Here is a 24739-nt window from a genome sequence, read left to right on the forward strand (position 1 = left end):
TCAGTCAAGAGAGATGGTGGCCTGGGGAAGGACCCTTTTATCATTTACATTGTAGGGCATACATATTCAAGATGGTGATATCAACCCCATCCAATAACCCCTGCACCAGGACATATCTACCCTGAGTGTCCGCCTCTGAAAAAAGCAGGCAAAAAGGAACCCCTGGAGCCACCCAGACCACCACCCCAAGGGCATATGGGGAGATTGTGGATGAACACAGCTGCCCCCTCCATCTCTTTCGCAATTTGACTGTTTCAGGCTCTGTGAGATGCGTCTCCTGAAGACGGGCAATAGCCACCCCTGTGCGTCAGCAACAGGAATGCGGGACATCTCCTCTGCTCCACTGTTCAGAGTGCCAGAGAAAGCAACTCTGTCCATCACTACATCTGCCAATGAGCCATCTTCCTGGACCTCTATCCGGGTATCAGGTGCATTTCCTTCTGATGATTCACCCTGGGATACACTCCATGGGGCCATACGCCAACGCCCCCTCCGACTGACCCGACCAGTTTAAGTGATCCTCACTCCTCATTGGGAACCATGGCCATCACTTGAGCCATATCAAAGCATCCTCCGAGCGATCAAAGAAATGAGTCTTACCCAGGGCGACCACACAAAGTCTTGCATATATGAAAAGCCCAGGGTTTGAAGAAGCCGCTTGACTTTCATAAGTGATTTTCACTATGTTTGCACTTTTCTGATGTAGTCTGGGAAGATGGATAAAGTATGGATTTCATGTTTCAGCATTCCTGCTGTTCAAGCCGCCTTGAGGATACAGTCCCCTTCAAGATAGTTGAAGATCTGTGCAATCAAAGCCCTTGGCAGGGTGCCCAGCTGATGGCAGGCTGCCAGTGCCCAGTGCGCACCCTCCAGAACAAACATGTGTCAAAACCCCAGGTTGGTGGTATTATATATCCAGTTCTCTAGAAATAATTCCGCTGAGTCTCTCTCCGCTCATCCAGAAAACTTACCAGACAGTTGTTGCAGCGGGATCAACACTCGGCATCCTCTGCCGTATCTTCCCACGTCTTCCCCGCAGCGGTAAGCCTCGCAACCAGCTATTTCAATGTAGCAACATCTTGGTCCAAACCACCAATCTTTCATTCCATATCAGTTACTCTTTCCAACACTTTGCATAGATCCACTCATAGCAATCCTACCTATATGGCCACTGTATCTCTCTTGCTTTCCAGGGATTGTATCTACACGACCCTTGTAAGGCCTCCATCAGAGTCGCCCTCGATGGTTCACCCTCAGTCCCCTGGGCATGCGCTTGCCTGACTCATACTGCACTGCGGCAGGCCCTGCGGCCTGGACATATTGTGCCATTGTGTTGCTTTGTTGTTCCTTTCCCATACTTAGAGCACTGCTGGACCCCTCTGTCAAAACTTGAGTCACAATCAACTGCTCGGAACTCACACACCCATTAGACTCCTAGGTGTAGCCTCCCCGGAGCGATTTCAAGTCTCACAGGACATTCCTCAAGCACCACCTAGTTCTCACAAGGCCCGCTTTCCAAGCCCCACAGGCAGGAGAGATCAGGTGCCCAGTCACAGGCTTCACAGTGCCACAGAAGATCTGTAACAACACATTCGCGCAGCGAGGTCAAGCCCTACGCAGTACCCCAGATATCACTTCAGGATGAACACCAGTAATATCATTGTCCAACATGAAGCACACATGGCACCCCCAGGTCCAGACAAAGTTTAATAGGAGCCAGAATTAATCACGCTATGCACCTGGACTCCCACTGTCAGCAGGGAACTCTGCCGTCAGGGCCACACCCACTCCTCGCTGCGTACAAATACACAGGTAATGAGCTCACAGCACCCTGCGTAACGCTCAGCAGTATGCTAACTCAGCGCCACTCTCACCTGTAAGCTACCGCCGTCCACAGCACAGTGAAGTGTGCCACTTATACCCCAAGGGAGAAATAAAGCAAGGATCGGGCGCATGCGCAGCCAGAAGTCCGCTGACACCAAAACAGTCGATGAGCAGGTTCCAACTATGGAAAATACTAAGTTTCAGAGGAGGGTCAAGGGTAAGTAGTTTAAAGACCATCAAAGTCAAAACCCCTACTCAAACTACTAGAAACAACAAAAAACTTGACGGTCTACAATTGAGCTGAGTCTAAAGTATTCTCACCGGAAAAAATCAAAACTGGACATGCCCTGAACCAGCCTTACAGTAGTCAAGAGACACTAGTGATGTAAACAAAGTCCTATCAGCCCACCCTCGTGGCGGAGCATCTTCATTTAGGATATATGAAACCTGGCTGGTGTCTCCGTGCCTTGATGTATTGGCGGGATGACATGTGCCAAAGGTTCAATGAGTGATAGTGTCCTCGCCCCTGGCGGTGCTGGTACAGTGCAGTGCAGTGAATGTAGTGAGTGATATTAAAATGACTATCGAGGCAAAAAAATATTTTATTAGGTATTCACCTAGACGTCAAGTAAAAACGAGTGAGAGAACAGTGTGAAAAAATCACTGTATTCTTTGCTACTTGGTCAAACAGGCCAACATGTTTCTGCCTTAAGGTGAAAAGTCCACCGGCATTCTTCAGGGCCAAAGCTGTGATACTACTACTGCAAAGTTATACTCAAACTTGAAGTGTAAAGTAAATTAAAGTGAAAAAATGTATATAATAACTGGTATCGTCAGTTGGAAGATCCTACCGTATCCTTGTAAATTCTATAGTAAGTAGAGGATACCGTCCCTGTAAAGAAAGAAAAACAGAGAAACACACCCACTCAGTATTATGTTGATGTGCATGTTCAGTTCCAGGAAGCATAGGGGTCCTGGATCAAATCATTAAGTGAGAAACAAAAAAATTCAGCTCGGCCAATCTTCAATTAAGTGGCCAGTAATATAAAAATATCGGTTGCCCGAAGGGTCAATCAACATCTTATAATTATAGAAAATTAATCAACAAATTGACTTACCCAGCAAGTTGTGGGAGTATAGCCTCACCTCACTCGGCAACGACTCAGAGTGATGAGGCCCCGCTCTGTGCACAAAAATAAATATGAAAGGCACATTTGAGAAACCTCATAAGTGTCTTATACCATTGGTATCTACTACTATGTGCATGTAACTTGTTCGTAATCTGCCCGCAATAATCACTTCGCCATGGCAACAAGGGGTAGTGTAGCATCCGATATTGGGTACAAAAAGCTCTACATAATACTGGTGGGGCAGGACCAAAATTAGTCCTGCTGAGTGACGTAGAGATAACACTCAAATGTCTATCTTGGTCCATGTGGCTAGGAGATGTGATTTAATTCTAAAGCACATGGCTAGACAGCCCTGTGCTCTATGTTGCTTGTTAGTCAATAACCCCCCTCAACATTGTCTTAAAAGTAATCTGGAAGGATTAGTGTCTCAGCAGCTAACCAGGGGCAGCCTGCACTTTGCTGTTTTTAGAAATTTAGGAAATGTCAGGTCTAGATATAGAGAGCCAAAGTTCTCTTAACCCTCAGGGACCCCAAGGGAAAAAAATAGACAAGTCAACTACTCATAGTCAGTTACAACCCGCACCACACTCACCTCTCCGTCGGTACCCCTCGGCAAAGTCCTGAGCCGAAGAGGAGGCGTCGACGAGAGGCGGGAGGAGTGTTTATACACCCGCATTGATTGGGGGAAAGAAAAGATGATTGTACACACCTGGTTAAATTGTTCCTCTACCAATCTTTATAAATCTTTATAAACAACATGCGACTGAACTGACAAAGCACTTGAAAGAATGCCATTATCCCAGTCATTTAGTACGCCAAGCACAGAAGAGAGCCTTCAATAATAATCGAGAGGCCCTCTTAGAACATCAAGTGTTTCATTCCCCACTGTCTGATTGAAGCTTCTCAGGTGATTATTAAGGGCAGGTTCGCTCCAACTACTATGCTGCGCCCTTGTCCCAGGGACCTCCACAGGCACCGAAAGGCCTGATGGCAGCGTACTCTATTTCAATTTCAGCTCAGGCCCCCCTCACTCCCAGGGGCCACTCCATTGTCACCAACACAAGGATTACGCTGCAGAACACACCTGCCTCACTTCGGAGGTCCGGGAGTGGGGGATCCACTTCCTCGAGGTCGCTGAGCACCTCCCACCACTCCAGGCAGCTCGACAGCTAAGACTCTGCTTCTGTGCACTCAGCGCAAGGCCACCCAGTGCTGGGCTACTTCTCTCTCCACCCACACCAGGGGAAGCCTCCCAGAAATGCAGCACTCAGCATCCCCTGTTCATCTTCGCCATCGCATCATCGTTATTCTTCAGGGGGACCCCTTGTGCCGCAGCGATCACGGCAACTGTCCATGCAATACAAAAACAGCTGCACCCTAGGCTCAATGTCTTTTTCTGAGTCTCTGAGTCACATCAGTAGGGTACAGGAGTTTGTTGGGCACACTGGGATGTGTTACAGGGTTTCAGCAGGCAGGATTCCTACGGATTATGCACTGGGGCATCAGAGTTTGGGCTCAGTATGTACGAGCAGTCAGGCCGCGCCACCCCCAGAGCGAGAATATTAAATCTGATGCCTACAAACTCCAACACATTCCCTTATGTAGCTTAAGTTCGAGTGGGAATAGTAAACTTTACTCTTCTAAAGTGCAATACTTTCCCTTATTTTTTAGGTTGGAGAAGGAGTGGTGAATTCTATTCTTCAAAATTTCAAATTTGTGTTGAATTTGGAATGTTAATTTTGTTTTATTCTATTTATTTATGTTTTGGATTAATTTTTATTTTAATGGAGTTTAAGTGTTTGACATGTATTTCAAGTTTTACATTTTTATCACTTGATATAGAATGTGTTTTCCCTTTTTATTATTAATTGTAGCAGTTTGTATATTAGTGTGCTTGCATTTTGTTTACTTTGTTCTTTTAATTGTTGTATATTGTTTTTTAATATATATATATATATATATATATATATACATACATATATATATATATATATAATTGTGACTACTTTACGTTATACTTTTACTGTCTTTTTTTACTTCAAGTAACATTGTTGAGTAATATTACTTTTAGTATTGCGTTTTTAAAATCTAAGTTCAATTATTTAGTCACTGTATTTTCTAACTTTTTTGTCAATGTCGTTATTATAAGTGAATATTATATAATACATTTCGTGTTTTTAATTTGGTTTAATAATATTTGTTTACATTTTTGCAAAAAAAGAATTTTATTTAGTCAAACACTATTTATTCCATATCTATTTCTTATTGTAATACTTTATTCGATAAAAATATATCATAAAAGTACAGACATAAAATCACATTAAACAATTACCAAGTATTACTACAAATCCATTAATAATATAAACCATCATTACAGACAATGTAAAAGGTGGAGAAAGGTCTACAGAGATTTAATTCAAAAAGGATATATTCTTAAATGTGGGTCTGGTCAAACAGTAAAAGCAGCCTAGAACGTATGAACCAAGCACTAGCCAAATACTTAGCTATCCCACAGACAATATACATTGAGGTAGTGTTGGTTAAAATGATGCGCAGGGCTGATCTGTGGTCCATAACGCCCATTTCTTTACACACAGGCTTCAGCCATTTTGCCCTGGCATGTTTATAGGCATTACACGCAAACAAAAAGTGGCCAAGGGATTCTTCCGGACATAGGCAACCTGGACATTTTAGATCATGAACCCTCCTGACCTTCCACCCTTCCATACATTTTTTTAGAGGAAGGGTGCCATATCTTAATTTCAAGAACAGAGTTCTATCCCGGGGTGTTTGGGTAAAGTCCAGAAATGGTTCCAACTTTCTACTGCGTTTGTGATCTAGGAAGTTGTTCGTCAAAGAGCCCCAACTTGAAATGGTGAGGGCTTTGCCCTCAGCCCATTCCCAATACAGTTTTTTAACAATTTGTTTAGTGGGAGGGGACTGCATGGCCCAAGACTCAGCCAGACCTATAGATTCCACCAACTTTTTTAGATTATTAAGCCACCTTATTTTACCGTATGCATTCAAATTGATTAACTCGTCTAGCACTAGGGCATAATTAGCTAACTCTGGAGTCCTTCTGAGTCGCACCCAGAATAGCACAGGGCGTAATTGAACTATTTCTAGAATTGGTCTTTTGCCCATATCATAGAATAGTGGTTTCAAGGGGGTCGAGGGAGGAAGGGAGACTAAGTCTCTCAAGAACTTGTTCTCTGCAATGGCCAATGCCTTACAATTCTCCGCCCCCCATAGTTCAGAGCCATAAACTGCAGGTGCTAAAGCTTTCCCCTCGTAAACTGCCAAGGCGGGGGCTACTGGTCTGCTGATAGAAAGACGCTGGTTCTTTAAAATGGCTCCGGAGACCCTTTTAAGGTTTAGGACCATTTTAGATATATGGGAGCCCCATCTCATATTGTTGCAAAGTCTGACCCCGAGGTAATCAAATTCTACCACCACTTCTAATGGGGTCCCGTTCAGGGAGAGATGGACTTTCTTCAATTTCCTTTTAGCAGAAAGAACCATCAGTTTAGTTTTCGAAGTATTGACCGTTAGCCTACGATCTTTACAAAAATTGCTAAAACGGTCAAGCAATTTTTGGAGACCCTTTGGGGTTTTGGACATCAAGAGGGTATCATCCGCAAAGAGGAGTGTGGGGGTTTTCTCTCCAGCTAGGATGGGTGCTTCCACAGGGTCCTCTCGTAAGTGGTCCACCACCCCATTTATGAAAAGGGAGAACAGTGTCGGCGCCATCACACAACCCTGCCGCACCCCTCTATTGACTGGTACCCTCTCTGTCAATTGGCCTTGGCTCCCCCACCGAATCCTTGCATAGTTGTCTTCGTGGAGCTTAATAACATATTGCAACAGGTAAACAGGGAAGCCCATGCCTAATAAAACCTCCCAAAGTTTAGCTCGGGGGATGATGTCAAATGCTGTTTTCAAGTCTATGAAAGCCAGATACAAGCTTCCCTTGTAGATAGATACTGTCTTCCAATAGACTGCACAGAACCGGAATACCTGGCCCATAGCACCAACATTTCGTCTGAACCCCGCCTGAAAATGGGTCAGAATGCCATCATCTGTTAGCCACGTCTCAATCCGATTTATGATGACCCTGCCAACGACCTTTTGAATGGTGTCAATTAAACTTATTGGTCTATAGTTGGCAGGGTCATCCCTATCACCTTTCTTGTATATGGTGATGACCTCTGCACCCTTCCAGGATTCAGGGACAGGGTGGCCATGCTGGATCAAGTTCATTAGACAGGCTATGAGATCTGCCCATATTTTGGGGTCATGCAATAGTAGATCCCCCGGAAGGCCATCTGGGCCGGCTGCCTTCCCTGGTATTATTTTCAGGATCGCATCATGAACCTCCTGTGAAGAGAAGGACTCATCCTTACCACCTTTCTCCAAACCTGGTATGCTTAGTGCTTCCTTTACTGGGGGTATTGAATGATCTTGCAGACTGTCCTCGCAGTATAGTTTATTTCTGTATTTTAATGTATTTGAACGTATTATATATGATTTAAAAATATGTTTGCTTTTTAATATTTTTACTATTTATACAAGAAAGAAGGTACTCTTTGGATTTTGGAAAGAATATTGCATGGCTGAAATATGAACAAGAGGGTTTTAAGGCTCTTGGGTGTTCGGAGCTGGCGTCCAGAATCTATAGAGAAATCAGATATAAAATTGGCAAAGGAGAATTTCTTTGCTCGTAGAAAATCTGACAGGGAGGCTTTAGAATTGCATAAAAGTTTGATGCTGTAGTTTGTTATGCATGAAAACAATTTAGCTTATCAAGACTTATTTGACTTTTGCTGGTAATTGCTATCATTATTACCTCCTCATAAGATTTCACCTGGGAATGCTAAACCAACTGCTTGCATTCCCCAAAGGGTGTTCATTGGTGGAGAATCTCTCCCCTTCTCTTTATGACAACTTTTCAAGACAAGATAACCTTCATTATATTTTTGTCTGGGATTTGTATTGTGAGCTTTGTCCTAAATGTATTATTCCCCTTTTCAAAGGTATGAATTGTATGCTGGTTAGAGCTGCATTAATGTTTCTAAAGATGCTAACTACAGAAAGTACTTGTTTGTTTGTGACTGGATTTTTAAGATGCACTGTAAAGAAAAGTTCATGTTCTCAATCATTGTTTTGTTTTTATATGATGAAGTGATTGCTATGTTTTACAATTGTTTAACTTTTGATGTTTTTTAATGTCACATGTATGTATTTATTGTTGGCTGCATGCTTTATGGAAATTATTTTCCAAAATAAATATTTATGACTGACTGCCAAGTGACTCAAAGAGATGGGCTCACCAAGGAAGACAAGCGTTTACAACTTTTCGACCAGACAAATTTTCAATGGCCTCTCCAACTACTATCGGAATTCCTCTTCTGATGCAACAAATTCTGTTTTTAGAGCATGGGGGTTATAACCATTGAGGCAATCATCTCATTTGATTATATCTGTTAGCTGACATTGACCGAGGGAAGAATAACAAGCATTTGCAATGCAATCTGTCTCGCCTTTGGGACCTTATATGTATTTAGCTATGGAGCACATTTGACTAGATGCTGAAACATCTACTGTTCTTTAACATGGAGGGAAAGAAAGCACCAAACTGTGTGACACAGCAGGTATGGGAACACATGGAGAGAAATATTGATTTTTAGCTGTAAATGGTATAGTCCAAAGCTCTGTTTTTAATATAAAAACAGGGCCTACGGTGATCATATCACTGAAAATACAAGATTTGAAAAACAATATTATTGTCTAGGATGCTTGTGGAAGACAATTTCTATGGACTGAAATCTAGAGAATGCTAAAGTGATTCTGGGACTTTACTGCCCTCTGCTGGTCGTTTTCGATCAAGAAAGTGAAATAGTGGCAGTTGAACAAGCAGAAACGAATTCTGGTATTTTACTGACCTCTACTGGTCGTTTCCTATCAAAATAGTTAAATAGAGACAGTTGAAAGGAAAAAGAAGTCCCTAAGTGGAAGCAGACAAGTCCTATGGATGATCTCCAGAGCCCACAAAGTGCATACACATATGATTATATACTAAAGTATATACAAGAGGTCTTGAATGCTCGACCTTAAAATCTATGTATGCAGTACTGTTTACATAAATACAGTCACACGAGCAATTAGGCCGGAGGTATTTTGCAGCCCCCTGAAAATGCCAGAAAACATAGGTATGGGCAGCAGACCTCTGTCCCTGTGTTTTTTGTTTTTTTACAAAAAAAACAAGTCCATTAAATTACAGCTATTGCTTTAAAAACACAATTTTTCCTGTTAGGAATGACATAAAAGGGTTGGCTGAACATGTAGTGATCCCACTGGATTTACAAGGTTCAAACTAGTATAAAAATGGGAGACGCTGTGTGCTTGGGTAGAGGGTCTTCAAGGCGTGCCGACAGAAATATCTAAATGCAACTACAAGGACTCACTGGTAAAGAAAACACATTGGATTCTAATGACACTGAGAGAACGGTCTGACGTTGAAACCTGAAATGCACAGAAGTTGTGATTACATTGGGACAGGAGGGGTTGTGATTACACCCAGCTTTTTAATTAGGACAGTTTTTTATGCTGGACAAACATTCCCCCTGAACCTGAAGAGCAAGGGGCTGTATGCTGGATGTATTAGTACTGTGCATGTGATCAAGAACAAAAACACAGCACTATTTTGTTCTTCCTACCAAAGCCTTTTTTCTAGATTTTTTCTTTCCTTGCATTCACTTACATAGTCTCTTGCACAAACCCAGTCCTATGTAGCAGCCTTCGGAAAGGTAGATGTAAATAATGAAATCAGATAGCTTAGCATATTTCAACAGTTACATAACCCTGGAGCTCACCCAAAGTCTCGCATATGTGGACTTCACATTACCCTCTTCTGGAATATAATTTACAAGTTGATATTAAATTGAACTTTAAGGTTCTCTTTAATGTCCATTTGTTGCTCTGTAGTCAAATAGACTTTTACCTTATGATTCATTTGATTTTCAATTTCTTTATGGTAGTGCAATGTATGCTTCCATAAATCCAATAAAACGTCATGCTTTTTCATATAATAATAAAGGAATCTTGTTGTGCGCAGACTTAGCCCAATGGGCGTCAAGGCGCCTAATTCCAAAAACCAGCTCATGACAGAAACCTGCAGTTCAACCTATGTAGGCTCTAGAAAAGCACCATGTTTTTAAGGCCTTTTTGAAAAGATCCAGGGAAGGTAGAGTTTTGATCTCCATGGGCACCATGTTCCAGAGCTGGGGGGCAGCGACAGAGAAGGCCCTAGCTCCCCATCTGGTGAGCTTGAAACGAGGGACAACAAGCTGAAAAAGTCCCGAAGATCGGAGACACCTTGTGGGATGGTAGCGAGTAAGCAGGGAGCTGATGGCGCCTTTAGGTCCATCCTCGAGGGCTCTATAGGTCATACACAGAATTTTAAAGTAAATTCTGTGTTGAATAGGCAGCCAATGGAGGTCTCTCCTCGCAGTAGTAGCAGAAGATGCCCTAGGAAGATCTAGGACGAAACGTGCAGCCGCATTCTGCACGATTTGCAGCCGATGTATGAGGCCCTTGTTGGACTCCATGTAAAGAGAGTTGCAGTAATCTAACCTGGAACCAACAAGGGCGACTGCAATCTGCTTACGTGCTTGGAGGGACAGATAGCTGCGAATTCTATTGAGTGTTCTGATTACTCCCCAACAGGTTGCAATGTCCTTATCCTCCGATCTAGAAGCATGTCTTGTTTTTTTTTCAAATACTAGACATCACAAATAAACTAGCTGCTGGCAAGACAGCAATGAGCCCTTGCTTGTGGGGGCAGGGTTGTAAATAAACTCTTAAACGTTATAGAAATGTATCACAAACACCAATGTCACTGATTATTCAAAGGAATCTTCGAATACACAGAAAAGTTTGCTGTGGTAGAAGTGAAAACTACAAAAGAGAACATAGGAACTGTAACCAAATACAAATAAAGTACTCAGATATTGGATATAGAGACTTGTCAACAAGGAAAAAAATCAAAATACAAAGGCACGCCAATTTAATATGGGAGACTTTGAAATCAAGCAAAATTGCCTCTCATTTAGAAGTGAACAAAAGTAATAGATTCAAGGGGGTTGCGAAGCGACTATCTGCAGTACATAGAGGGTAGTTTGACTGAAGTAGGAATTTCTCAGAAGCACAGATGGGTAAATATCAGATGCATCGGGGGAGCCTCTCTGCAGCAAGCTACATCAAAGATGTGTATAGGGTGGCATATTGGAACAATAAAAGCTGGAGAAGTGATTTAGGGGAAATCTTTTTTTTTTAAATCACTTTTTTTGTTGAACATCATGACGTAATTTTTACCATCAAGCAAGGTTAGCGTACAGAGTAAACACACACTCTAGGCAGAAATACTAATAAAATACATTTTAACAACCCCAACTTGCTCACGAGAAAGTACAATTTAGGAATGAAACCAATCATCACATTATCCAATAGTTACTACAGCATAAACCATGACAGAATGAGTGTCCCAAAAAATCACAATACGTACATAGATGTATGCAAACACAAGGCAATGACTGCAAAATTGCAGTGGGCCTTGAGAAGGTCATGTGCGAAGTTTGGGGGACAGTTGACAGACAGAAGATGAAGCACAAAGTAATAGAAATAGATAGCGTGTCTCAGAGTAGAAATAAGTGGGTGTGTGGCAAGTGGCGCAGTATAGAAAGGGCAAGGTTGTTTGCAATGTCACAGTGGGAGGAGGGGGGTATAAAAGAATGTTACAGAGTTTGCTAATCCAGAAAAGACGATAAGCAACCATTACAGAAGAACTCTCACCCTCTCCCTGAATTTGAGGTTGTCTGTATAACTCTTCAGCAGTGCAGACACTGCAGCGATGACCTTGCTGTTCCCATTGGTCAGCAGCATGCTTAGTGCTTTTAGTCCCTCCCTCTGGATCCGACTCTCAGGCACTCCCTTCAGAGCCTTCAGCACCACATCCTGGTCATCGGAGTTCAGGTTCTGCACAAAAAGGACTGCAACCAGGGAAGGAAACCAGAAATGTAAGAGTATGGGAATAACATTCATCTGAAATGCCAATGTTTTCATAATGCTACATTTAGAACTATGACGTAATAAAATGACAATTGCATTTTCAACTTCACTTTTTGCTTTATTTAGATAAGTTGATGAAATGTGCACTTTGTAACATTGGCAACGTGTGTCAACTTTGCAAAAACTTCCCACCCCAAAAATAATTGAGATAAAAGTGGGTTTTTCCTTATGGTTTTTCATGTTATGCCTACTTTTGCTGGATCTCTTCCCGTTATCGTTTAAGTAATTTGCAACTCTTTTTCAACAATAGAAACATAAGAATTTTACAAAACAAAAATATACATATGCAGAAGTAAACCTTCACAGCTTCGCACACCCCTAATTTCGCTCTTTCTTGTCAACTCTCTCCTCTAGCCTATGCATATTCAAGCTAATGCTGGTTTCCTTGTAAGATATCCAGTGCCAGATTTACGGACAGATTTCCTATCAGTTGTCTTCATACTTATGGCAACGTGACCAGCAAAAATGAATACAATACCGGAGATATGAGCTCCTGCGCTGGGCAGGATATAATATATTGGGTTTCAACACGGATTAATACAATGACAACCAGGGCAGCCTCAAGGTATTTTTGCACAATACTATTAAATATTTCCATAAGCGTCGATATTGTTTAATTAAAGTCCCCATCATTTTGTAACATAGGAGATTTTTGATTATTTGCCTAGGATTACACAACATAATCTGTAGGCCGCATACATGTGTCACAATGGTTTTAAACATGTTTTTAAAGGAAAAATGATCAACAGTATGTGTATGCACACACATAAAAATCTGTTTGCACCCTAAACACTGTGCCACATTGTAACGTGGCTGGAAACTGGTTCTGCAGCTGTTAAAGCAGAGCTTTGGAAGGCTGGAACCTCGCATCAATGAACGCAATCCAACTTTTCCAGATCATATCATCACTTACGTCTTTTATTTAAAAGAACAAGGAAAAAGTTGCTTCCATGTAACCAACTCCCACATCACATATCTACATGTCATGTGTGCACAGAGCATTTGTAATTGAAGTAAGTGGTTGCAGTGTGTATGTTTAAGTCAGATTTTCCATTCAAAAGTCATTTGTTTGATTTCCTAATTACTTTGGTGCCGTTTGAGGAATCTGCACAACACTTTCTAATATAAAATGTCATCCAATTTATGCGCAACGCAGCACGTTTCCTGTAGATCCGTCAAATGGGGACAAAAAGGGCCCATTTCAACTTCTATATTATTGTTTACTCTCTGATACAGAAAAAAAACGGTAGAATGGAATTGCATCAAACTTGGCATGAGAGTGGATATTTATTCAGGGGGGCGTACCTCGGGTTGTTTTTTGGTAAACCAATTGTTTTCAAGAAAGTAGCGTTTACAGTTTGGATGGGCTTCCCTTCACAGGGTAAAAAAATATATATTTTTAGACTTGGGCAGATTCGTCAGGAGAGGCGCAGTTAAAAGAGGTGAGTCGACAGGGGGCATGGCCAGATCATGGCGAGGGGCATGGCCAGTGCTGGTCGAGTATGATGCTCCGTGGATAAGCTACCCGCTCGTGACCGCTAAATCGGCTGCTCGCATCACCCCATAGTCGGTCTCATTATCATCAGAGGTGAGGCCAGATTCAGAACTCCGATGCCTGGAGACACCGCGCAGCGAATGTGGAGGGGTGAAACAAGGAAGGGCAGCAGTGAACCAAGGCAGGCGTGGAGGAGGCATACTTTACCAGACATCTTTGGCTTTTCACGTTATGGGAATAATAAAGAAGCAGTGGCCTTGCCTTAAAAGGACGTCTGAACTGGACTGAGAGTGCCTAGGCTGGCTTAGGCCTTCCATCCTCAGTGCAGCCTTCCACAACTCCTCCTGATTTCTACACTTTAGATCTGTGCTGTTAAGGTGAGAGCTGGAAGTCCTTCTTGCAGGGTTACTCTAAGGTCCTCTGATGGGCCTCCCTGGGGAGCTGGAGCTGATGGGTGAGCTGGTCTTTACCCACACACTGTTGTATGTCATGTAAGGAATATAAGGAGAGCATTGCAGAGGAGGGATACTTCATATTGCACAATCCGGCGTTGGGAATAACTGATTTGCTCTTGGTAAACATGGGTATCAATGTATTTAATCCAGGTCTGCCCTGAAAGGGTTCATCACAAATGAGGAATCGGGATATTGGCAAAGACCAAAGGAATTTACAGACTTGTTGGCAACAGCCAGGAACAGCTTCATAGTAAACTCAATGGTATACCTTTGGGACACAGACACAGGGAAGATGGCAAGTAATAAAACCAATCACGTCAACAACAATAACCAGTCTTGCCAAAGATATTCAGGCCATTGAAGAACATGTTGGAAGATACATGATCTGTTGTGAGCAGATAAACAATGAAGAAAGGGACCAGGGAGTTAAGTACAAACTTCTGGACGATAGATCACTACAAAACAATCTGAGGCTAAGTAAGGTGAGCTAGACATTTAGAAGCTGAAACTGAACTGAAATGTTCATGGTTATTGTGTTGGTGTGGGGGGCTCAAGAAATAGTTTTTTTTGAGGTAGGACTTATCAGAACTATTATATTACAGGGCTGGCATGTATACATTTCATTAAAGCTGTTTGAACAGGGGCTTGACAGACATGGACACCTTACTGCTGAGCAAACACGGTAAGGCGATAATCAGTTAAGAATCTTAATGGTGTGAGGATAGCTATCCACAGAATGTAATAAAAGATCCTAGTGGACCCATATGTCAAAAACTTACACCAAGAGAAATTGCTATTGCCATATATAAAGCGCATTAAGGAGAAAATGTTAGAGGAGCTGAAGTAAGTGGGTGACTATCAAATCCCGTTTGTGGGCCTAAAGCGAGCATGGGATGCTGGGCCTCAGATGTGGGGGCTGGGGTTGCTTGCCTCTGATGTCCCATGGACAGTCCTACTATAGCTCTGCAAATTGATCCAAGTACAACCCCTTCAGTACATGACTCGCAGAGTCAAGCAGTCATAGTCTTTTCAGGGAGGTAGAATGGGACTGTGCAAGCTAAGAAATCAACAACCACCCTAAAGGGCATTATGTGATTGTCCAAAAATGATTTTACTTATAAAAGAAAGGAACTTTAACACACACTTAAAATGGAATACCTCCAGGTACACTTAGCAGATACAGTAAAATGCACTGGTACTTGAACTATTGTGCCTTGGGGTGTCGCCCACCCCGACCCTTTCCCATAGTGTCCTTCCTCTTGTGCATCTAGGCAGGCCTTCCTAGGATTAGAGTATCAGTGCGGCACAAAGCAAGGCTCAGGGGCAGATTTCCCCAGTTCAGTAATGAAATCATTCAGTTCAGTACAGTCCACATGGTACAGTCTCACCACAACACAGTTCTCCATGTTCTCTTTGCAGCTAATGGGGGAACAGACATCACGTCTCCACCTACTCCCGCTTCTAGGAGGAGATGTAATGTTTGCAGAAGCAGCCCTCGGTCTGGATAGGCTGCAGCAGAGACCGCCGTGGGCACAGTTATTGGTCATGGTGATGAAGAAAGGCATGGGCACAGTTCTTGGTCACAGTAGCGAAGTCTGCAATAGGCATATTTCTTAGTTATGGCAGTGAGACCAGATGCTCTCGCTCTTCTTACAAAACGCTGAGGTCGGCCACCAATTGTGATTCCTGCTTCGAACCGCAATTTTGGACAGACTGCACCGACCACTCAAACTCTTAAGGCTCACAGTTCGCTCTCTGGAGTCTTCCCCCTCCGGCATATCCTCTCAGCACGCTTTTGGAACTCCCTAGACAGTTACAGCTTCTCAATATTTGGTAGGCTCCTTCTTTCTTTCATCTGACTGGCTGGTTTCTAAATACTTCAGGCTAGAGAAACAGCTTCTTTCAGGAAGGCAATACTTCGGATGATGCTACCTCACCTCTGGGGAGATGGCTGTTAGGCAGACACCAACTCTGGTTGCACAACAACCATCTGAGTACTCTGATGAGCACTCCTTCCCTAGATCAAAGTGAGCTTGGAACTGGATTGGCAAGCGGGTCAATGTAGGAAGCTGACTCTACATATACGATACCAAAGTGAGGTATAGTGTGAACAGAGGCCAGTGAGTCCCAGATGGTATAGCAGAGGCTAAATTAGATAATCACTAACAGCTCTATTTGTAGTAGTGTGGTCGAGCAGCTAGGCTTATCAGGAGGATGTGTTAAGCATTTATTGTATTCACTCAATCAAAGCTGATGTCATACACTCACAGACAGAATCCAGACTAATTAGGTAAGTATGAAAAAGGTGTACTCATGGTTTATTTATAGAACCAATCTGGACTTGGTACAGTTAGGTAATAAATACTTGCAAGTGCATGACTGTTCAAGGAAATGCAGTTGTTCTTGTAATTGTAACAATTTACAGGTTGATATCGCTTTTCAGAATACTTGGGAGCTACACAGTAAATACTCTGATTACTTCTGGATTACTTTACAATAGTGCTCACTTTTCCCCATATATTAGCAGTTCTACATAAAACACTTTCTAGACCCAAAATCTCCTACTATGGTTCCCTGCGGGAGGAAAAATGGGTATTGAACTCAGAGGTAAGGATGTGAGTTACAAGGTTGCGGTTTCGGGGTTAGGACCAAGGTTCCCCAAGGTCCATTTGGACACACTAGTTGCACCACCAGAGGCACTGGGGAGGCCGGGTGCAGGGGCCCAAAATTAGCCAATCGGCTAAGGGGGCCCTTTGGGAGGGGTCTGCTGGCAAGCAGGCCACTTGGATGTAGGAGCCAAGCTAATAATGTTGCGGTCGGCGCTGTAGGGGCCAACGACTGACACAAGAACTGCACCGCCAGCAGCACGAGGCTGCCAGGTGTAAGAGGTGAAGCGGACATCGGGGTCCCTGGGCTTCTCAGGGGAGACCGTTGGTTTCGGAAAACTGCAAGCTAGGTCCGGTGGACTTCTTGGAGACGACCCATGACTGGGAAGGCGACTGGGGATTTTGGAGGATACTTTGACACCGTAGGTTGTGCCATCCAAGGCCAGGAAGGTGTAGAACGCTGGGGTGTCCTAGGGGTCGGTTTCCTTAGGCTGCGATCGGTCGTGGTCATCATTTGTCGGACAGACGCGGTAGGACTTCCTGGACCGCTTCAGTCAAGGGAACAGTTGTCTTACCGCCTAAGGTCACCGTTGGGGACCCTTCAAGTAAAGGCTGCAGGTTTAGTTTAGAAGCTGATGGGACGTCAGGGGCCACCGGATCCCAACTTAGGATCACCTGGGGACCTCTTTGAAGTGTCGGGCCACTCAGCCTCGCAGCCGGGTGCAGAGTGGTACAGAATCGCGGAGTCCGGACTTTGGAGGTTAGTCTTTGGTTTGAGCAAATCAGGTGTTCACAGGAGACAGAGTCTGTTAGTTGAATGCAGGGCAGGTCCTCTGGGCTCCGGGGAACTGTTGCTGCTGGACACGCGATTTTCTTCGCAGTAGGCAGGTTGTGGTTGGGACAGGCCAGTAGAGCTGGGTCCAAGTCAGTTGGTGTCCTTGGTTTATTCCTGGGTCACCAAAGCTCTTCGGGCCTTTCCTCGAATCTGAGGAGGCAAGGTTCGGGGTCACCCCTCAATACTAACTTTAGTGGCGTTAAAGGGGTGTGTAGGTTGGGACCAATGGCTCCCTTCTTTGTGGTGGGCACACCCCTATTATGCTACCCTCCGGTGCGAGGGGGCATGAACCTCTTCCTAATTGGCTAGGTCTCCTCATCTTGAAGATGGAGGGGACTGAGATGTATGCTTCACCCCACTTTCCTCACGTGAGGGGTGTGGTTGGCAACGGTGGGCACTTTCTTGCTAGCTTGGATTTCACGCTGATTCTCCCGCCCAAGTGGGGGTCATAACCGATGGGAGCCAGTTGCTGGGGGCAGCAAAAGGCAGGGACAGCGTCCAAAGTCGGCAGGCCTTTTAATTTCCCCTTTTGTGTCTGCAGCCCATCCTGGGGGAGGAGGCATGACACCTCTGCCCAGGATGGGCTTTGTTTCTGGACCCAGAGAGCGGAGGCCCTCTACCCAGGGGTCCAGAAACCTGTCTGGTGTTGGCAATGGGGGGCAGTCATTCAGGAACCACACCAGGACAGGCCGATTTTCAGGGGGCATTTCCAAGATGCCCTCTGAGTGTGTGTTTTACATTAAATCCCACACTGGCATCAGTGTGGGTTCAATGTGCTGAGAAGTTTGCTACCAAACTTCCCGGTCTTTAGTAAAGCCATTATGGAGCTGTGGAGTTTGTAGTGACCAACTCCCAGACCATATATTTGTAATGGTTTTACTACACTTACAATGTCTATGAATGGACCTAGACACTGTAGGAGTACAGGGATCATGCCTCTGTACCCTCACCTCAGGACTAATGCACACTGCTAGAGGGGTGACTTACCTAGGCCTTAGGCAGTGGATTGCAGGCATTGCAAGCAAGGGTGTGTGCTAGGTCGACTCTTCACTTTTCTCAGAACCAAAGCACGCAGCCTGCCGTGACAGAGTGTGTGGGTTAAGGTGCAGGGCCTCTAAGGGTGACACTATCCGTGCTGCAGCCCTCAGAGGCCTTCCTTGGTCACAGTGCCCTGGGTACCCATGGTACCTTTTACATGGGGCTTACCTTTGGTCAGGGATGTGCCAATTGTGGATACAAAGGTCCCTGATTGGCAGGGACCCAGGGCACATCAAGTCGGGTTGTATCAGGCAAAAATTCTGGACCAGTTTTTTCGTCGGAGCAGGTGCTGGTCTCTGTGGATGGTGGGTGTTCTGAAGGTGAAGTGGACGCATCGATGGTCAGTCCATGGGAGTTCGGTGGTGTGGCTGAAGGTTATGGAGTTTCCTGTTGTGAAGAGGGGGTCGAGAGTGTGTCTTGCTGAGTGTGTGGGTTCGGTCACGATCTGGCGGAGTCCAATGTTTGGAGGTTGTCCAGGAGGGATGTGGTGCTGGGGTCCAGTTGGTTGTCAAGGTGGAAGTTGAGGTCTCCCAGTAGGGTGTAGTTGGTGGACGCGATGGCATGCTGGTAGATGATGTCAGTGATGGAGTTGTCAAAAAGTCTGCGGGTCCAGGGGGCGGGTAGATGAGGGTTCCTCAGAGGGTGGCGGTAGGGCTGGCCAGTATCTTAAAGTGAAGGTGTTCCATCAGGTCTGTGGGCTTGTCGGAGAGTGTGCTCAGGCGGAGGGTGGATTTGCGGACGATGGCGATTCCTCCTCCCGGGCGGGTGTGGCGGTCCTTCCCGGAGATCTTGAGTCCTTGGGGAATGGCGATTGCGATGTCCAGTCCCGAGGTGGTGCTGGTCCCGATTTTCGGTAAAGAATTTTTTTTTATTTTTTTTTATTGATTTTCATCATACAAATACAAACAGTGGTCACTTCCACATAAGACACAAGAAGGGTAGTACAATAATACCATTTTCACATTGCTCATCTGCTACATTGGAGGGTTAGAAGGCAGTGCTCAAGTCCATTGCGTTATAACCAGTAACCTATCAACATATAGTACAAACTATCACTTGTTCACCTGAAGTAAGTCTGAATGCTCACATAGAAAGTCAGTTAGGTGTCTCCATATATCAGATGGCTTGGACGCCGTGGGGAGTTCTTCCGCATAAAGCAGAAAATTATCTCTGCAATATACCGCATCCAGCAACCAGCGATCCATTTGGGTGATCGTCTGCTGTCCCAGTGCATAGCCACTCTGCGCTTAGCAATTAATAACATTATTGCTATCAGGTTTTTTTTTACAGATCTTAGAGGTACATCAAGGCCCAGTAGACACACACGTGGTGTGCATGGCAACTCACACAACATCATCGAGCCAAGGATTTCAATCACCTTCACCCAGAACTTGCACCTTCTTGCAGCCCCATGCCAAGTGCGGGAAGTCTGCCTGGTCAGCACCGCACCTTCTACAGTATGCATTGTCCCTCAGTCCGTGTTTAAATAAATGGGCCGGAGTGTGATAAACCTGGTGCATGTATTTATAGTGAATAAGGCGAAGGTTACCATTAGGCGTAAGTAGTGTGATCAGTGCGCAGCAGCATGTCCAGTCATTGTCCGTGAGGGGGTGTTCCAACAACACATCCCACTTGGCTTGCGCCTTTGCAGTGTCAGCCCCTATTTCCGCCTGTACCGATCTGTATAGTCTTGAGATTAAGTGTGAGTGAGTGGTGGCGGTTATTAAGCATTGTAGTGGTTGTAGACAAGGTGGTTCTGAAGGGAAATTCGGATATAACTCACGAACAGCTGCCCACAGCCTATGGTACAGAAACTGAAACAGTAGTGACTGATTACTAATGTACGATAGGTCATCGTGGGTAATGAAAGTACCCTCAGAGTATAAATCACCAAAGTGCGTGAGTCCCAACTGCGCTAGTAACTCCATGCTGTTCTTTTCTAGTGTTACAGAGAGTTCGGGGAACCATGCCAGTGGGTAACTGGGGCCATAGATTGGGGTTTTATGAGCTAATTGACCAATACGCTGCCAGGCTCGAGAGGTGGTCCTCACCGTGTTTATTTTTGTTTTTGCTTCAAGTGAGTACGTGTATGCAGTAGTATGCTAGACAGTGGAACCGGACAGGCATCCCCATCCTCGACCGCAAGGTGTGGTAAGTATTTCACTGGATGGTACCAATAATACGCAAAATGTGCCTGGGCACACAAGTAATATAGATAAAAATCTGGCACCCCGAAACCACCAGCACTATAGGGAAGTGAGAGGGTGTTAAGACTGATACGTGCTTGCCCGCCAGCCCAGATTAGTTTCACTAGGTTCGTTCGCAATCTGGCAAAGACCGCAGATGGGGGCATTATGGGTACATTAATAAACAGATACAATAATTTGGGCAATATGATCATTTTTAGCAGTGCAATACGGTCCGCCAGCGAGAGTGGGAGCGCTATCCATCGAGCTATTCGTGTTTTTATGTGTTCAATTCTGACACCATAATTCATCCTAATCACAAATTCTATGTCTCTATGGATCCATATTCCCAGGTATTTAATGGGCTCATCCTGCCAGATTAGAGGGAAGTCCATCTGCGGAGATGTGGTGCACTAAATCAGTGGCATGACTGCGGATTTACTCCAATTTATTTGCAAGCCTGAATGTCCTCTGAACTTCACATATTCCCGCAGTAGTGGCGATAAGTTGTCTTCAGGGTCTCGTAAGTATAGTACCATATCATCCGCGTATAATGATATGCTAATGGGGTGTAGTTGGAACCGTAAGGCTGTGTGTGCATAGTGTTGGCGTATTTTACACGCAAAAGGTTCCAATACTATCGAGAATAGGAGCGGGGATAGAGGGCAGCCCTGCCCGGTGCCTCGTTGTATGTGTATAGTATCAGAAATGTGTCTATTCACTTTTATACGTGCCGTCGGTTTAGTGTACAGCAATGTGATCCAGGTCAACAATCCCTTGGGAAACCCAATTTGTTGGAGTATCGTGAACTAATAGGCCCATTCCACAGAATCGAAAGCCTTGGATGCGTCTAGTAGGACCGCCACCGCCTTCAGGTTTGGATTAAGCTGATGTAAGAGAGAGAAAATGGTACGTAAATTATGTGTAGTAGATCTATCGGGTATAAAGCCCGATTGATCAGGGAGAACGATGGTTGACATAAGGGGCTGTAGCCTTGTGGCTATAATTTTTGCCAATATCTTGGCGTCTGTGTTGATCAACGATAAAGGTCGGTAGGAGTCCGCTTTGTTGGGGTTCTTATCTGGTTTAAGGAGTGCTACTATAAGGGCTTCTCGCAGTGTCGGGGGGGGAGGATCTTTTTATTGTAGGCTTCGTCATACATCTCAAGAAGAGGGGGTATCAACAGCTCCGAGTATGTCTTATAGAACTGTCAAGAATTCCTGTCATGCGAGGGGAGGAAAACGGTAACCAGCGAAAACGGACTACATCTCCCAGGATGCTTAGCGGTTGAGAGGTTATGTAAACGGGAGAGCCGTTACATAACTCAAGGAAAACACACCCTTATGTAAACGGGAGAGCCGTTACATAACTCAAGGAAAACACACCCTTATGTAAACGGGAGAGCCGTTACATAACTCAAGGAAAACACGCCCTATAAAGGGAGGAACCTGGAGGTACAACGCTGTCGGATATTGTGTTTACACCGACGTACCTGCTTCGTGAAGAGCAGAGTTCCGGAGTGGTGCTCCAGACAGACAAGAACGGAGGTAGGTTGAGTCGTTACTCCCTGGGCCGTGTCTTGTCCAACGGCAACCTGTTACTGACCCGGAAGCTCTACCGGTCAACCATTGAGCTTCGCTCTGACTCGGCTGAGTCAAGGCGCATTGGCTTTTGAGCTGGTAGGAGTCGTAGCTCCCAGCCCGACCCGAGATACAAGGACTACCAGCTGTAACGCACACCAGGAGGTGTTTGCCGCGTTACAGGCTAGGACATCCATAGGATCGATCGAGCGGCTGCTCTCGGTTCTGTCCCCTTGTTGTGATTTGGGTATCGGTGACGCATCACCCGGAGGTGACTCCGCGTCCCGGTGCAGTACGAGGAAGAGGTTGAGTGGCTGCTCCCTTCAGGTAGAGACCCCGGCTGGGTGTTTCCCTGTCTCCTCGTTTCTCCCCATCACTCTTCGAGCCCCTCACAGCATACCGAGTGGCATTGCCGGCCATTACGTTTCCTGCCCTCTGTTGGCATACGCCGGGATCGGCGTATTTGCAGAGGACGGTGAGGACCATCCGTGCTGTGGGCTGGTAACGTATATAGACTGGAGACCTCCAGTGACTATAACTTTTGTTTACTCTTTCTATTATTTGTGCCTTCATTAAAGTATCTAAGCATACACAAGTGGTTGCGTCCTCATTATCGTGTTTGTTAAAAGATCCTGAGACGTTCAGGACGTTACAAGAACTCACTCGTGAACCCGTCAGGCCCAGGTGATTTACCATTTGGCAGGCTTTTAATTGCAGCCAATGTTTCCTCCTCCGTGATCGGCTGTGCCAAGAACTCACGGTGGGCATCCGATAGCCATACCAGCTCTATGTCAGCAATATATTGTAGGATCTCAGATTCGGTGGCAGTATGTTGTGTGGTATAGAAGTCACTGTACGTCTTTACAAATGTATTCAGTATACCCTGAGTATCATAGTGTGTTTGCCCTGTATCATCTTCCATTTGCGTGACAACGTATTGTGTGTGTTCCGTCTGAATCCGCTGCGCCCGTAGACGGCTTGGTCGACCTCCCTCCCCCAGCCTATGCGCCTTGTGACGTTGTGTCATGTATTTTATCTCGTCCTCAGCCAAGTCATTGTACTTTATCTCAGTTCGGAGGTTAGCCAGGGTAGCGGCACCAGGAGAGGCATCATACACGGCCTCTAACAGACGAATATCATTTTTGCAGTTTTCCAATTGTGTCCTAATATCCCGCAGGATACCGGCCGTAGTACTGATGCAGGTTCCTCGTATGATGGCTTTGAACGCCTCCCAGACCATTCCTGCACTGTCTAAGAATGCGTGTTGTGTGTCAAGTAGTCCTCTATTACCTTATGCAGCGTTTCCTTATAGATGGGGTCTAAGAGGGCCTTCGCGTTAAAGCGCCAGACAAATGGTGGAGGGATATAGGTCAGGATATGCAACTGGAGAGAAACTGGTTTATGGTCCGATATGGTTCTGGGTAAGTGTGTTATGCTCGTAACCCAAGTAGATGCATATTCCGATAGTAACCAATAGTCCAGCCTGGACCAACTGTTATGTGCCGTGGAAGAGTGTGTGCTTTCTTGAACATCAGGATTCCGCTCCCGCCAGACATCATGAAGACGGAATTCCGTCATGCCATGCAAGATGGTTGAGAGAGCGCGTTGATGATGTTCCGCTGTGTCGTGGGATCTATCTCTTGTAACGTTAAGAGTCACATTTAGGTCACCTCCCCAAAGAATATCCATAGGTGGAATATTTTGTATCTTTGCAAACAATGCTATAAAGAAGTCCTGGTCATCTACATTCGGCCCATACACATTAACTATGCCCACCCTTGTACCTCTAAGGAGGCCCGTTACAATGACAAATCTACCTTGCGGGTCAACATGTGTGTGTTCGAGGAGAAACTGTGTGCCCTTACGAATTAGGATCGAAATCCCACGGGCATAGGACGAGTATGTAGCAGACACTGTATGTTCAGACCATCTGTAACCTAGTTTATCCGCCTTACCAGGCAGAGATGAGTTTCCTGCAAAAGTGCTATGTCTACAGCATGTCTATCCAGGTATGCAAAGACTTGCCGTATTTTCTTGGGGTTATCGAGGCCACGGATATTCCGTGTCAGGAAGTGCAAGGGTCTAGTAGCAGTCATGTTGTCACACTAGTGTAGTACATTTCTACCCCAGGCTGTGGGTGCACATCAATTGCGTCAAGTGTCTATGGAAGTAGCGACCACAAAAGAACAAATTACAAACAATTATCCCCTCCCCCACCCACTTCGCCATCCCAATCATGACAAAGCCTATGTCCCAAGGTCCTCATTACAACAGGGAAACCAAAACAGATGGAGCTGCGAGGGAATATATCTCAACAGCACCCTAAATATCCTAAGATCAGATATAACAGCAAAAAAAAAAAAAAAAAAAAGGAACAGTCTATGTGGTACACACAAGGGGGGGCGATAGTGCCCGCTCACAACCCCAGCAGAGGTATGTCTGGGGGATCAAGACAGATTCACGG

The 24739-nt window shown here is 44.9% G+C and overlaps 1 protein-coding gene across 1 annotated transcript in view; it reads right to left on the minus strand.

Annotated features, from left to right (window-relative positions):
* Positions 1-24739, minus strand: part of RIPOR1 (RHO family interacting cell polarization regulator 1) — a 2151737-nt gene that overhangs the window by 305017 nt on the left and 1821981 nt on the right. The window contains exon 17 of the mRNA XM_086945567.1: positions 11805-12001. Coding sequence (XP_086801693.1) covers positions 11805-12001 — 197 coding nt within the window. The remainder of the gene's footprint in view (positions 1-11804; positions 12002-24739) is intronic.

This window comes from Lissotriton vulgaris, chromosome 12 (genome assembly GCF_964263255.1).
Source record: "Lissotriton vulgaris chromosome 12, aLisVul1.2, whole genome shotgun sequence".
Lineage (NCBI taxonomy): Eukaryota > Metazoa > Chordata > Amphibia > Caudata > Salamandridae > Lissotriton > Lissotriton vulgaris.